This window comes from Mytilus edulis, chromosome 6, assembly GCF_963676685.1.
Source record: "Mytilus edulis chromosome 6, xbMytEdul2.2, whole genome shotgun sequence".
Taxonomy (NCBI): Eukaryota; Metazoa; Mollusca; class Bivalvia; order Mytilida; family Mytilidae; genus Mytilus; species Mytilus edulis.
Genome location: NC_092349.1, coordinates 3,069,350 through 3,085,759, shown reverse-complemented (window position 1 = coordinate 3,085,759; position 16,410 = coordinate 3,069,350). Strand labels below are relative to the sequence as shown.

Genomic DNA, 16,410 nt, shown 5'->3' with positions numbered 1-16,410 from the left:
GATATCGTTTTTCTGTGACATGAAAGACGACGTGATAAAAACTCTACTAGTATTTATAATGGAGATTGATTATTCCTGGGCTTATAAATACGCTTTTCCATCTAGGTACAAATATTAATCTTATATTCAACAAAAAAACAGAGTTCCAATGTCCCCGCATTGTTCATATTTTATCTATCAAAGATATAAGGGCAATAACTAAAACAAATTAAAAGATAAAAGCTTAAGACCAATTGCAATGGGATTTCCATTATATTTTTTTTATTCAAGGGGCATAGTTGGTTAAATATATGTGATCAGAACTTTTTTTCGCAAGTGTCAAAGACATTGCTGATGATATAAGTTTCACAAAAATCTGGCAAGAAGTTACACATGGCAGCGCTAACAAGATCGGACGGACAGACACCCGGTAATTTCAAGTCCCCTGCAACGCGTGAAGACAAGTGATAAAAAATACCATGAAGAGGCTCAAATTCCAGGAAAGAGGGGTCACTTCTGTTTCTACATTCCGAATTTCCATCTAAATAAGTGCAGCGCTGTAATGTGTCCATTTTCGAGATTTCAAATATAAGATTGGATATGAAACTTTGACATCAAATATTTCCTATTGAATGATGGTAGTTTCGACAAAAACTATAAAATTCTGTTAGAAATATATATTTGTGGGTATTTTGAAATTAAACAAAAATCTAAGCCAGTGTCGGAATGTAGGGGTGACATATATTTCTGCATAAAATGGTCCCAAAAATTTTTCGCCTCGCTCCGCTTGGCGACGGTTACGCATCCAGATCATTTGAACCCTGGCTACGCCACTGAAGTACCTGTTCCACCTCACAGAAAAGAAAGGCATTTTCGCCTCAAAGATGACCTTTCTTTGAATTTGTCAAATGAGGAGTTACGAGAACGGTATCGATTTGGTAGAGAGGGAATTAATTTCATTTCCAACCTAGTCAGTGATGATATAACAAGAAAAACAAAGAGAAACCATGCTCTCACTGTACCACAGATGGTAATGGTAACCCTAAGATTTCTAGCTACAGGCAGTTTTTTGCAAGTAGTAGCAGACACAATAGGTAAGATTTCATTTATATATTTATCATATATCATTTCAAATTAGGTAAACATTAGTAAAATGGTTTTAATCAACTGCTATAACAATCTTTGACTGATGTTTGAATGATAATTTCAATTTGCTATTTTTCGAAATAATATGTAAACAAATGCCGGTAAATACACATTTTATTTTTGTATTTAAACGATCTCCAAAATTGTAATTTTTTGGTCTGTTTACAGGTTTGCACAAGGGAACTGTCTCCCGTAATGTCTCTGATGTTTTGACCTCACTATGCAACAAACGGGACGACTTCATCAAGTGGCCGAGGAATGTGGACGAAACAAGAGGAGACTTTTACCGTCTAAGTGGTTTCCCGAACGTGCTAGGGGCAATAGATGGGACACACGTCCGTATCCGGGTTCCATCTGAAGATGAAGCATCATTTGTTAATAGGAAAGGGGTACACTCTGTAAATGTGCAGGCTGTTTGTGATGCCAGAGGTAAAACATTTCTCATCTGTAATATGACATTGACCTTCGTAAAATAATAAACTGGTATCAACTTTTCAGTATGACAGGGACCCCTATAGTCTGAATCTCACAAAAGAAAATTTTACTTTCACTTTCACTTTCACTTTCACTCAGTTCATCTAGGACATGATTAGGGTTTTATATGGTTTACCTACTAAAGATAACTTAAAATATTGGTAAGTCAAATATTAAAAGAAGATATAAGTTCTTTTTTTTCTTTAATGAGAAAAAGATTCTATTCAGGGGCCAGCCATTTCCAAAAAGGGGGTTCCCAACATACGATAAAGCCTAAAAGGGGAGCTCCAACCATATGTCTCCATTCAAATACACTGATAATCTTAAAATGGGAGGTTTCCCCACCCTGCATCCATCACTGCTGTTTCAGATACATTTATTAAATTCCCCCCTTTCAATTCAAAAGAAAAAAGGTTAACCTAGGGTACCCTAGCTACTGTACAATTTATGATTTGATGTTGCTCTGATGTGGATCAGCACATTTATGCATAATGCAAGATGCATTACAACTATAGAAATCATGTTTCATAGTTTGAAACAATATAGTTGAGTCATGATTTGTGAGTCTATACATATAAAAAAGAAGATGTGGTAAGATTGCCAATGACATGAATGAGACAATTCTTCTCAAGAGACCAAATGACACAGAAGTTAACAATTATAGGTCATTATACTGCCTTCAACAATGAACAAAGCCCCTACAGCCTATCAACTATAAAAGTCCCCGTATTGAAAAGGTAAAACAATTTAAACTAGAAAACTAATGACCTAATTTATGCATTGTACAATAAATCTGTTTATGCTATTAAAACATTTGATTATATATAATATTTTATATTTTGCAGGTAAATTCACAAACATCAATGCAAACTGGCCAGGTAGCAGTCATGATTCCACATATTCAGGACTTCACAGGTATGTATTTTATTACAATTCAATTCAATTCAATATTTTATTTACGTCTCACCTTATGTATAAAATTACACAATACATTTATAAAAGATACATTTTGTATACATAAGCCAATCTGTACAGATTTATGAGAGACGATAATCACTTAAAAGAAGATGTATATGTACATAATAAATATTAAACCTGAATGATAAAATTATACAACAAAAGTATTTAGTTATTATTTACAATATAAAACTTCTCGGCGTCGTTTAAGAATAAAATTACAGGTTTTGGCACATAATCTTATAATATCTTGATTCGAAAATAAAAATACCATTTTCTGACAATCTGTAAAACTATTAAAATGTTCATCAATTTTAAGAGACTCAGTAAAAAGAACTTGTCTTAGATCATTATAAACAGGACAATGTAAAATAAAATGATATTCATCTTCGACAGTATTAAAACAATTAAAACAACATCTCTCTTCCAGCGGCAAATTTTCATACCTCCCAGTTTCCAGTCTAAAAGGAGCCACCCCACATCTAAATTTTGCAAAGGCGCTTCTTTCACACAAAGGCATTAACAGTTTGCAGTAGTTTTCTACAACATACTCCTGCTTAAAAATATTATAGGTTCTCAATTTATTACGCCCATTTCCCCGTCTGGAAGAGGATGAACTAACAACACTTTTCCATTCTTCAATATAAATATTATAGTTTAAATATCAAACATTCTTGACATGACTGTATCAATAAACATATTTTTATTAATATTAGTGTTTGTATTACAAAAGTCAACCAATTCAAGTTCCGTGAAATGTTTTTTAACAATGAAATTCCAATTTTTCACAATTCTATGTTTCAGACTGACCTCATCTGCCCATATGAATATTTTCCTACTAATACGATCTGGCTCCATATTTACTAATCTGTGCCAGTGTCTTGCAATTACTTTCCATTGAGTATGGTAAATTGGAATCCATCCCATGTCTCCCATAATAGCTGGATTAGGTGTATATTTACCAACACCAAGGAAGAACTTACACGCTCTCATTTGAATCGCATTAATAAATGAGAAATTCTTGCAGCCCCAAATCGCGGCAATATATTCAACAATAGGACTTACAAGTGCATCAAATAGTCTTTTATAGACGTCATATGACATGCCACCAATAGCTTTACACTTAGCTATAACTAGACCTAGAGCTCTGTTTGCTGACCTAGCAACTGCTTTTGCAGTAATACTTAAGTCTAGAAACTCATTTAAAACAAGGCCTAGATAAGCATATTCGATGCTAGTAGCAATATTACAATGTTCATGATGTTTGTCATTTTTTATTAGTCATATTCCCTTTCAACCACTCAAATCAATAATTATATGTATATATAAAGAAGCAATCAATTACTGTTAAGGGGTGGCTATGTTTAAAAATATTGATGTACAAAAACTGAAAAAGGAATATTGAAAAATAGTAATTGCTCAATATGAATCTAGGTTTTCTAGTGTAACTCCTCTGTAAAACCATTTAATTATATAAATGGTAGTTTTAACAAAATACTTGTTGTAAAAAGAAATATAAACCTTTATTTATAGGTGTGTACCTACATGGAAGAAAATGGTGGATGAGCAAATGGTGTATTGCTTGGGGATAGTGGTTATCCTTGTCGACCATTTCTGATGACCCCATACCAGAATCCTGTACTAGATCATCAAAAAAAGTACAACAAATGCCACTGTTCAACCAGAAGTGTGATAGAGAGAACATTTGGGAGGCTGAAGAGACGGTTCCATATATTACACTCAGAAGTAAAGTATAATAGAATAATTTTTTATGTAAATGATCAGTGATAAAAAAAAAACTTTTCAGGGGTTGAGGCAAAGGGATATATTTGGGACAATTAATGTTGGTGTATTCAGTAGAAGCAAATTAGTTTCTCATTGTTGAAGGCCATACAGAGACCTATATTTGTTAATTTCTGTGTCATTTTGGTCTCTTGTGGAGAGTTGTCTCATTGGCAATCATACCACATCTTCTTTATTATATTTGCATTCATATGTTTTACCAAAAGGTTTAATACTCCAAAAGAAAGGTACATAAGGTTTGTTTTGAGGTGTTTTGGTCCCAACGGTTTATGACTTAGGGGCCAAATCATGCAAATAGAGGCCAAAACAAGCATTTTTCTAGTTTTCCAGACAATTACTTATATTTATATTGTATGCATCTATCTGAAATTGTACCACAAGGTTCCATATCACAAATGGAAGTTTGATTAAAGGGGAAAAATGTATATAGTATATATAGTTGGAAAACTAAATAATCCAGCAATTGATGTATAAAAAAACTTACCACAATCAAGAGATGAATGGTATTTAAAGTGCTACTAACACAACACTTGGACAACATTAATTTGAAACAATTAACTAATATATAAAGGTACAACATCTTTTGAAATGCTTACCACAATGTGATGCATGGTAAACCACTATAGACACATTTTATGTAGTTTTATTTATAGCTTACTATAGGCTCCAGTGTTGAATATCATACTGTAAACTTTTATATTTCATTACTTTCACAACAGAAAAGGGTCTCATTGCCACTCATACCTGTGATATCACAGCTTCCTGTTTTTATACATACATACATGCAATGCCAACTTTTGAAATATTATAAAATACTACTTTAGCAAAATGCTGATAAGAAGACAATTATTAAGTTTACTAAATTAAGTTATGATTTTTTTTTTAATTTCAGATAAGAATGAAACCGGGCAAGGCATGCAAAATAATAATTGCTTGTGCTATACTCCACAATATATATGCATTTTCTTGAATGAACCAGACATTGAAGATGATGGAGTAATTGTAGGCAATGATGGTGATCTTGGGGAACATTTCAATGGTCATCAAGATGGAAGAGCTGTTAGAGATCATATTTCCACAACATTTTTTAATCATTGACAATCAAAAATAAATCATGACAACATCTTTTAATACTTTTTTTATCAATAACAATGGAATAAGAGAACAAGAATCATCAACACAGAAAAATAAATAAATAAAAATTAATTATGACTAAGCTTCTGTATTTAAAAGAGCATCTAAACTCATGTTTTCACTTTCAATACTTTTCTTCTGGATCATCATGTTGTAAAATTGCATTTGTCTTTGGAAAAGTTCCATTTGCATTTCGTTTCTTTTGAGGTCACTTTCTAAAACAAGACACTGCAGCTCATACACATCATCTGCAGTCCTCTTTGTTTTCTTCTTCTGCAAACTTTCACTGAAATATAGAAATTTTACTATTTGGTATTTTTATTTTAAAATCTAACTCAATATTTAGTAGACGTGTTAATATTATATCATTGCCAATGAGACAATTATTCAAAGAGCCAAAATTACACAGATTTTGTTATAATAATATTTCTATTCCCAGCCTTTAACAATGAGGAAACCCAATACTGTTTAGCTGTTATGAAAGAACTGACATGACAAGACAAATGTGGAACAATTAAAAAAAAATGAATAATGACACATAAGCTAAAAACAAAACTTAAACAGACAGCAACCCAAGTCATATACTGTTTTACAGTCTCCCTAATTGGGACAGGGACTAACAAAATCTGAAAATAGTGAATGTGCTTGTGAGAACTCAATTGTTCCATTCTAATCATGGTCACTCAGTCATGTCAGTGGCGGATCCAGAACTTCAGGAGGGGGGTTACTGTCTGACCTAAGGGGTGCCCAATCCAGTCATACTTCAGTGATTCGCCACAAAATAATTTATCTTAAAACAAACTTGGAATCTGTAGGAAAAAGTTATTCTCATCAGACTCGCTAAGCAACTTGTGTAAATACATCCTAGACAGTGCTGTATTTTAAAATATGAAACACATACCTGGGTTTTGGTAGTTTCTGAGTGCAAGTCTGTTTTTGTGCAGGTACAGGTACAGGTACAGGTAGGCTGGCATGAACAGTAGCACTAGAAAGTGCTAACTCCTCATTTCTCTGGTGAACCTGCTCCAGTCTCCTTATCCAGATACTCTCCACAGAAAATGGTAAATCTACAAGTTGACAATTGTTTTACATAAAGATTTTAATTAATCTTGAAACATACTGTTACATAAAAATAAAATAAATAGAAGTTTTTTTTTATTAAGATTTTTTTTTCACATGCAACGTCATACTATATTATTGTCAACTTATTTCTACCAAAACTTATGCTTTATCATTGCAACTTTATATAAAATGCAAAATAAAGAAAATTACTAAACCATTAATGAAATTATCTAAGTAATAAATACCATAAACAGTCTGGCATGTTGGAGAACCATTCAGAGCTGGAACTGGTGAGATGGGTTTAACTGTAAACATTTGGTCAGATGTTATCCTGTCTGAAAATAATTTAAAAAGACTTGTTTTATTTAAAGAAGTGAATTGATACTTTATACTCTTCATAATAGAACAAATTATACAATTATTACAATTGTTTCTTTCTTCCCAAATTTTCATATCAATATACAAAACATGTATTTGACAGTACAGTTTACAGATCTGGAATACTTGTAAAATAACATACTGACTGAAATTTGCTAAACAATCCTTGCTTTTTATAAACCTTCATTATGAACTGATCAGACATAATTTGGCATGTTAGCTGTACAATTATAAAAACCATGCATATGGAACTGTTCATAAGTTACTATTTCAAGGCTTCATATATTAATTCAGTTCAGTTGACAAATTGATTGCACTTCTTAAATTTGAAGACACTTGAAATTTCATGCATAATGATAAGGTCTCATAGGCATTCAGACCAAATCTACTTAATATCTATGAAATGCAATTTCTGAAGTAATTTATAGTCATATGAATAAATTATGTAATTTATATATGCACACCTTGTAAGTGTCTGCTGTTACAGGTGTCTTGGTAAGAAATCCCTGAAAAAAAATCATAACTTTTAAGATGACTAGTATGATACATTGCAAACATAAGGAGTTATATTCAGCTTCATGGAGTGTTTTACCTCTTTCTGCAGCTATGACATGATTTGAATATAGTTCTAAGATATTCCCTGTAGTTTGCAGCATACGTCACAGTGTGCTTGTCTGTCATTTTTATATGATATCTGCTCCATTATAACTTTTTTTAAATAAAAGGTCTAAAATGTAAAATCTATTATTGAACTTAATAGATAACAAAAAAAGTATGCCAATTAACGTTAACACCATAAGCTCTTGAGTATTTATTACAATAACTGCGGCATTTTTTTAAATTCATTGCCTAATTTATGTACAAAAATTCAACGAAAAGCAAATATGTAGCAAATAAACAAACGACAACCATTGAATTACAGGCTACTGACTTGGGCCAGGCACATAAATACAAAATGTGGCGGGGTTAAACATGTTAGCGGGATCCCAACCCTCCCTCTAAGTGGGACAGTGGTAGAACAGTACAACAATGCTATTTTGAAAAGGACTATAGACATGTCACAATATCCGTGGAAAATTAATCATTGCAAGTGCCTTGAAGATGGTATTAACAAATTAATATTAATTCTATAATTATTACACCTGGAAGTAAATTAATTTTGTATGAATTTTTACCACACTTTATCTTTTTTTAAATGTTTTTCAATGTGGCAAATGTTGACATAAGGGGCATTGCAAATTTGACCGTCATAATAAAGCAATGGCTAGCAAACTTCAGCATTTAGTAAATACCATCTTATCCATTTTTAACCACAATTTGATTTGTAGATGGTGGTTCTTTCAACAATATCACATAAAGGAATTATATAAATAAAAGGTAACATGAATGTCATACTAAGTAATCGCAAAACAGGAATCTATTTTTAGAACATTGGCGACGTCTGCAGGGAATTTCTTTAAAAGGGATATCCTTCTGTCATAGCAGACGACTGCTTTGGTTTTGGGGTTTTCTTTGTAACTTTAATAAAGAAAACAATAAAAACAGACAAATTGAGGCAAAACTAAGGAATGAAAATTACGTAATATTTAATTATACTATTTCTCAAATACCAACCTACAGAGGTCTCCATGCCACCGTCTATTCCCTTGAATGAGGATGTATCCTTCATGGCAATGATGATGTTTTCCTCAGCCATACTTATGGGATTGGGTGCTGGTCCTCCCCCTGTTTTATTTCTCTCCTTTCTCTCGTACGTAAACTTTTCCTTGGCATCTCGGGTTAGATTCCTGAATTTGGTTTTAACAGTTGAAAGTTTCCTGTAACTAACCCCCAGAGCATTCACCTCGTCTGTTATTTTGGCCCACATCTTGTTCTTTGCATCTGCAGTTATGTCAGGGCCAAACTTTCCTCTCAATAAGCCTAGCTCCTCCACCATTCTTCTACTGATTATATTAACTTCCATACTTGTGAAGTTAGTTCCTCTAATTCTTGGTAGTTTCTTGTTGGGGGTTTGTTCTTCAGCCATTGTTAAACAGGAAGTGGAGGAATTTTGGGAAATTATAGGAAAATGTTTAATTGATCAGTTGTTAAATTTTTAACAAGTTGTTAGTTAAAGCAGTCGTTAAATATTTTTGAACAACATAATTTAACACCGAAATTAACTAACAACAATGTTAAAATTTACCGAGTTGTTAGGCTGAACTAGTCGTTAGCTTAACGACACTTTTGAACAACTGGGCCCAGTTAGATAGCTTAGTTTGTATTCAATATTCCTGGTAAAGTAGTATTTGTTTACTGTAAAAGAGGGGCGAAAGATACCAAAGGGACATTCAAGCTAAAAGATCAAAAATAAACTGACAACGCCATGGCTAAAAAAGACAAAGACACACAGAAACACAATAATACACAAGACAAAACATAGAAAACTAAAGACTAAGCAACACGAACCCCACCAATAATTTGGGGTGATCTCAGGTGCTCGGACAGGTAAATACGTCAAAGAAAATGTGGTATGATTGCCAATGAGACAAACGAAAAGCACTGAATTACAGGCTCCTGACTTGGAACAGGCACATACATACAGAATGTGGCGGGGTTAAACATGTTAGAGGGATCCCAACCCTACCCTAACCTAGGACAGTGGTGTAACAGTACAACATAAGAACGAACTATAAAATCAGTTGAAAAAGGCTTAACTCATCAGATGGATAAAAATACAAATACTACAAATACAAGTTGAGGTGGCCGGGTACTTGTACATCCCAACAACAAAAAGACAAAAAGTACAGATCTGAGAGTACTCGCAGTTACTGATAACTAGTTCAACGCCACTAACAACTAATATATAAAATCATGCATCTAAAACTAAATTATCAATCAGTAAACATCCAATATCTAATGGATTTAGTGTAAAGACGTCATAAACAGTCAGAGAAAAACATGACCTTGTGCAATGACAAGATACAGGTATCGATAAATTGTAGATCCATGAATGTTTATATGTATGTGTATATAACAATAATATTTAGTTTGCTTTTAATTTACTGATAACACAATCAATATAAATACCAATAAAAACAATATTCAATGATCTAATTACAATGTTGAATTGGTAACCTTTTAGAAGAAGTTTATTTAAAGGATTGATAAATTTACCAGGATCGTTTCTAAATTTCCAGGCACGGTAAACAACATTTCCGTAAAAATGAGGATGTTCTATCCCGTTTGAAATAAATTTTCTACAGGAACAACCAAACTTCAAAACCAAATCTTTATATCTATGGAAAAATTTAGTAAAGGTTTTAAGTAATTTGTGGTAACGAAATCCCTGGCTTAATAATTTACCAGTAATACATAGATTACGTTCGTTAAAATCAAAACCGTCACAACGGACACGGGCATAGCGAACGAGTTGTGAAATATAAACACCGCAAGATGGTGCAAAAGGAACATCACTATCCAAAAAGGGAAAATTAACAATAGGGAACGAAAACTCGTCCCTTTTGTCGTAAATTTTAGTGTTTAGTTTCCCGTGTAAAACCGAAATATCTTAATCTAATAAAGCACAGTTATTACCGTTTAAATTTGATTTATTTAAAGCATTCCTCACAATTACATAATGTTATGATTTTAATTACAAGTATAATACCCAATCATATAGAGTGTATCATGACAATCTGACATGTCAGAAGAAAAAAACCTCTAAGAGTATTTTACGTCACCATTTTTAAACTGTGTGTTTCTTAGTTTCCCCATAGAATCTTACTTAAATGTGAAAGTGTAATTTTAAAACGTTGTATATCAGGGGGCGTAAACTCAACGATCTGACAGACAATGCATATCATACCATGTTTTCTATTTCTTTACCAAGTATGATCTGCACTTCATATAAGTTAGTGCCATTGCTTTACACAGGCAACGCTCATTTTTTGCCCATTTTAAGGGGCTATTTCCCTTTGAAAACACATCTTTGTAAGCCAAACACATTACCCAGTTCTAAATCAGACTCATCTGTGGAGCTAGAATAAAAGACTTAAAAAGCCTAAGTAATATTGAATAGAAAAAATGGATGAAAGAACCGCAAAAAAAAATGACGCATTATGCGTCAAACCACATCATCCAAGGAGACCAGACTCCTGCAAAAATAAAATAATTAGTTGAAGGTCGTGTTGCTCAAATTTTGGATTGTGGTGTAGTGTTTGGTGGACTGTTTAACTTTTTGGTGGTCAGGGCACGCATCGTTGTAAATATAATGGAATTTGATGCGACTGTCATACAAGTGAGAGGTTTAGCGCTATAAGACCAGGTTCAATGCACCATTTTCTACATTTGAAAATGGCTGTGCCAAGTCAGGAATATAATAGTTGGTGTCCATTCGTTTGATGTGTTTTATCATTTGATTTTGCCATTTGATTCGGGACTTTCCGTTTTGAATTGTCCTCCGAGTTCGCTATTTTTGTGATTTTACTTTTTTTCATAGTTTCATTATTTTATCTTGCTATCCTCTCCCTCTTTTTATTGAACATGTTTGTCATTATATGTACTGATTCCACACTGAATGTTATTTTCAGATTTAAAGACACTGAAGGCAAAAAAGTCGTTGATATTTTTATATGTTATGTACTCGGGCAATTATTTATTGTTAAAATGTGCTTTTGACAAAGTAAATTTGGTATTATAATTGTTAATACATATTTTGGCGGACTAATAGTCCATCAGGTTATCACCAGCCAAGTAGCGAGTACTTCGTTACTCCAATACTTGTGTTATCAAAATTTACTGTTAAAATATTTGGGACACTTACTTACATTAAGGAATATATCTCACTCATGAAAAGCTCTTATTTTTTTTTTTTTTGCTATATATTTTTTTTTTTTTTTTCGATTATAAGCTTTTTACTTTGTAAACCTGGAGCTAATAAGTTTTGCATGGGTTTTCAAATATGTTTTGCATCTAGCATCACTGAAGAGTGATTTGTTGTCGAAATGTGCATTTGGAGCAGTATTATTTGCCCCGTTAATTTGTTAAAGGATTTGTTTGGTTGAAGACACTTCTTACTTAAACCACCAGAATTTGTTAATGATTGAACCGATTGACTTTCGCATTTGATATACATACAGATTACTGGTTCATAAAGATTAAGAAAGAAGCACCATGCATAAAGAAGTCTAAAGATAACCGCATTTACTACCAGTCTCAAGATGGAACAAAATGGTACAGCAAGGATCGTGCCGGACATGGTGGATCAAAAGTAAAGGTATACAGAGATACAGGGAAAACCCTGGAGCTAGAAGGTTCGCTGGATGGAAAAGGAAGGCGAATGCAGGGAAAACACGAATCTGGAAAACACCAGACTATTTATAAAAATGAACTTAACACAAGAAAACAAGTAAAATGAATGGATAGATATATATGCTTGCAATAGGAACAAAATTGACAGAACGCTTTTAAAGTGCTTATCTACATTTTGTTTATTATACAATATTTTTCTGTTATCTTGATATAATCTGTTTGACATCATTTTTAACATCCAATATCTGATAATTTACATTTCATTGAACAGCAAAGCGCTTATTTGTCTATATTATCGTTGTGAAAATGCCCGTACCAAGTCAGGAATATGACAGTTGTAATCCATTCGTTTGATGTGTTTGTGCTTTAGATTTTGCCATTTCATTACGGACTTTCCGTTTTGAATTTTCCACGGAGTTAAGACGCATGAAGTATATATTTTTTTTAAATAATGTTTACAAATGATCGACATCGTCCAGTTTGAGAAATTTTCCCAGCTTGTAACCTGTGACGTTAGCATGATCACGTGACCATTATCTAAAAAAAAAGCATTGATTATGACAAGCACTGTATTCTTTGACCTAAAAAATGCTGATTAATCTGATTTAGACCAGCAAAATTATACGAAACATAGTTTGAGGCTTATATTTATTGATTTATTAACTAAGAGTGTCACGTTTCCTAAAACCTCAGTACTTTGTGTAGTTGTAATTTTACATAAATTAATTAAATAGTTATTTTGTTCATAATTTTTTCATTATAAAGCATTTCTTATGAATTTTCTAACGCACAAAGGATCTATTTGTAAATTCCGATCCATCTGGTACATGATATAAATATCCAAACGAAAATATGTGCAGCTCATTATAACTTCTATTGCTGATTGCATCATAATGATTGATTGCTGACAAGTTTTTATCTCCTTTTTCATAAATAATAAAAGAATAAGAAGATTGGTGTTTAAAAGGCATCTCTTTTTTTTTATGTATCAAAAACTTTTTTTAACATGATGAAAGAACAAACAGTATGCCCTTGATTTGCAAGGGAAACAGACAGTTGGTGATCTGTACTCCGAAAAAAATGTATTCAATCAAGACATTTTGAATGAAGCAAATTATTTTTAAAAGGATATCCCCCTCCTCCACTTTTCAACACTATGGGTTATATCAAAGAATTTTCATAATTAACAATCTTTTTTGTATCCCCTTCTTTGGTTGGATGAGTATTGTTCAATCTTGATTTTCTCTTTAGTGTTAGCTATCTTAATCTTTTCAATGTTATATATGTATCGTTTTATTAAATTTTTCTCTGTCATTTGTTGTTAATATTTGTTTAGTTTATTTTTGTCTTTGGTATTTGGTCTTTGTGAATTGATCTTTGCAATAGATAGGTTGTCGTTTTCCAAACATCATTAAAATAAATGTGAAGGAAAGATGAATATTTGAAAACAAACGACGGATGTTGAATAGCAAATGCTTACTTTTCAATAGAAACAGAGATAGATACTGATGTTTAGTGGTGTGCTGCTATTGTTAGAATAGTACTTTTCTGCGAAATGTAATCTTTATTATAATGAAGTGATCTCGATGTTTCGTCTTTAAGATATGTTATTTTTAGTCATTCTTCGATGAAAGTTGTAATAACATAGGTATCTACTAATGTTTAAATGTAAGCAGAAACTTTCAAATACATTCAAGCTATAGAAAATCCGTCAAGGGTGTCCCGCGAGTTCTATAATTTTCGTAATTGCTGTTGAAATTTTAGCTAGTAGATTAAGACAAAATAAAAGTTTTAAAGGTTTTCAAATTAAACTAGATAATAAAACCCATACCTTAAAATTAAGCCAGCTTGCAGACGACACCACTTTATTTTTAAATTCAAAACAAGAAGTGTCATTAACTCTGAATATTATAGAAATTTTTGGATCACTTTCAGGCCTAAAGCTTAACCGAAATAAAACAGAAGGAATATGGCTTGGCAATTTAAAGTCCTGCAAAGATAAAGTTGAAAACATTAATTTTACACAAAAACCTATAAAAATTTTGGGAATATACTTTGGACTTAATAAAAAAGAGTGTAAAAAATTAAACTTGCAACGACAATACGAAAAATCTGAAAAAATAATTAAAGATTGGAATAAAAGAAATTTTACTATGTTAGGTAAGATAACTCTTGTTAAATCATTAATCTTACCGAATATTACTTACGTTGCATCTGTAACCGAAATTGATAACGAATACCTAGCAAAATTTAAAAAATTGATATACAGTTTTATATGGAATAATAAATCAGAAAAAGTTAAAAGGGATATAATAAGTAAAAATTACCATGATGGCGGGCTTAAAATGATAAACATAGATAAATATCTAGAAGCGATAAATATTAGTTGGGTAAAAAAACTCATCGATAACGAAGATCCATCACCCAATTGGAAAGTCCTACCAAAATTTTATTTTGATAAATTTGGACAAGAATTCCTTATATTTAAAATGAATTTCAACGATATTAAGTTGGTCTATAAACTGAAAGAACTAATTCCACAATTTTACTTAAAAATAATCATATCATGGATAAATTCAAAATCTGAAAAAGAATCAGATCATCTATCATATAAACAAATTAGACAGCAGCTTATATGGGGCAATAAAAATATCAAATTAAACGGTAAATGTCTCATTTTCAAAAACTGGATAAACAGTAAAATTCTTTTTTTAAATGACATTATTGATAATAAAGGAAAATTTAATCAAAACATGATCTTAGATAAACTTTCCTGTCATGCTAACTGGTTTTCAGAATATTCTAAATTAATGAAAGCAAAATGGTATCACTTAAAAATATTTCCTCCAAAGACATTTACATCTCCCTCTTAAATAGACATTATGAAAAACCAATAGGATTTCAAAAATGGGACAACATATTTATCTTGGAAAACAACACAAACAAAAGACAACAAATGCTAAATTATATCTTTTATTATATACAAGATAATAAATTCAAAATGTTAAGATGGAAATTTCTGCACTACATTTTTCCAACCAAACAATTACTTTTCTCTTGGAAAATAACTACAACTCCGCTATGTAATGTTTGTGATGTCATCGAAGATTATGAGCACTACTTTTTAACATGCAAATTTCTGAAATCATTTTGGGATCAAATAAAACTATTACTTGATAAACTTAAAATAGGACATCATATCATATCATATAAATCACTTTTGTACGGATACAAAATAAACGATACAAGTTATTACAGTATTAATGATTTAATAACATTTATTCTTTTTACTGTATACAAAGGATACTATATATCTGAACAAAAAACAAAACAAATTAATATGTTTGAAATTTTCAAAAAAGAATTTCTTCAATATCACGAAATATTGATAAATAAAGAAGGTAAATATGAAAAATTCCATAATCTGGTTGCAGCAAAAATTAAATTAATTTCATAAATTAGAATTTATAATACATCATGTTATCATATTTCTATTCCGTTACATACATGTCATTATTACTATATATATATATATATATATTGTGCACTAACAAGTACTAACTTATCAATGAAATGCTATATACTAACGTTAACGAGGCCGGGATAAGGTACCGGTACTTCATGTATCTCTAACAAATGTAATATTAAAATAAAACATTATAATTTCAAAAAAAAAAAAAAAGAAAAAAAAAAAAAAGAAAAAAAAAAAAAGAAAAGAAAAAAAGAAAAGAAAAGACATAGCACTGGCAGCTCCACAATGACTCCGACTTGACAAATATTTGCTCTAACACATTTTTTTTTGTTTAGACAAAAAGAAGAATCAGCAAAGATGAATTGAATATCATTCTGGTCGGGGAAAAAATACTGTTTCTTAAATACTGATTTATACACATATCTTAGGAAACAAAGAAGTTATTAACTGACTGTTTCAATCGGTACAAAGGCTTTCAAATTTGATAATAAGAATACTAGACGGTGTATAATAACCACAGGCAATGCATTAAACTTTTGACAAGGATTCACATAAAAGTTCATAAAAACATTAAAAATCAGAACAATGCAGGTTAACTTTAAGATAACAGTTTGCAAAATGAAACAAAGTCTAAGTACAGACTAACATATACTGTATAAAATAAAGCTTCGAATTACTGAAAACAAGTCCGCTGCACTTAACTGAAGCTTTCA

The 16,410-nt window shown here is 31.6% G+C and overlaps 1 protein-coding gene and 1 long non-coding RNA gene across 3 annotated transcripts in view; both read left to right on the top strand.

The window, feature by feature from the left end:
* Positions 1-16,410, top strand: part of LOC139526944 (uncharacterized) — a 31,140-nt gene that overhangs the window by 1,275 nt on the left and 13,455 nt on the right. The window contains exon 2 of one of the 2 annotated variants that reach the window (XM_071322126.1): positions 12,054-15,897. The exons of the other annotated variant lie outside the window; for it this stretch is intronic. Within the exon in view, the coding sequence (XP_071178227.1) occupies positions 12,054-12,331 (278 nt within the window). The 3' untranslated portion in view covers positions 12,332-15,897. Of the gene's footprint in view, positions 1-12,053; positions 15,898-16,410 lie in introns of those variants that run through there. 2 annotated transcript variants of the gene reach the window in all.
* On the top strand, positions 1,683-5,484 carry LOC139525946 (uncharacterized). Its single transcript, XR_011665057.1, has 4 exons — positions 1,683-1,760; positions 2,445-2,514; positions 4,090-4,302; positions 5,252-5,484. It is a non-coding gene; the product is annotated as an uncharacterized lncRNA (long non-coding RNA).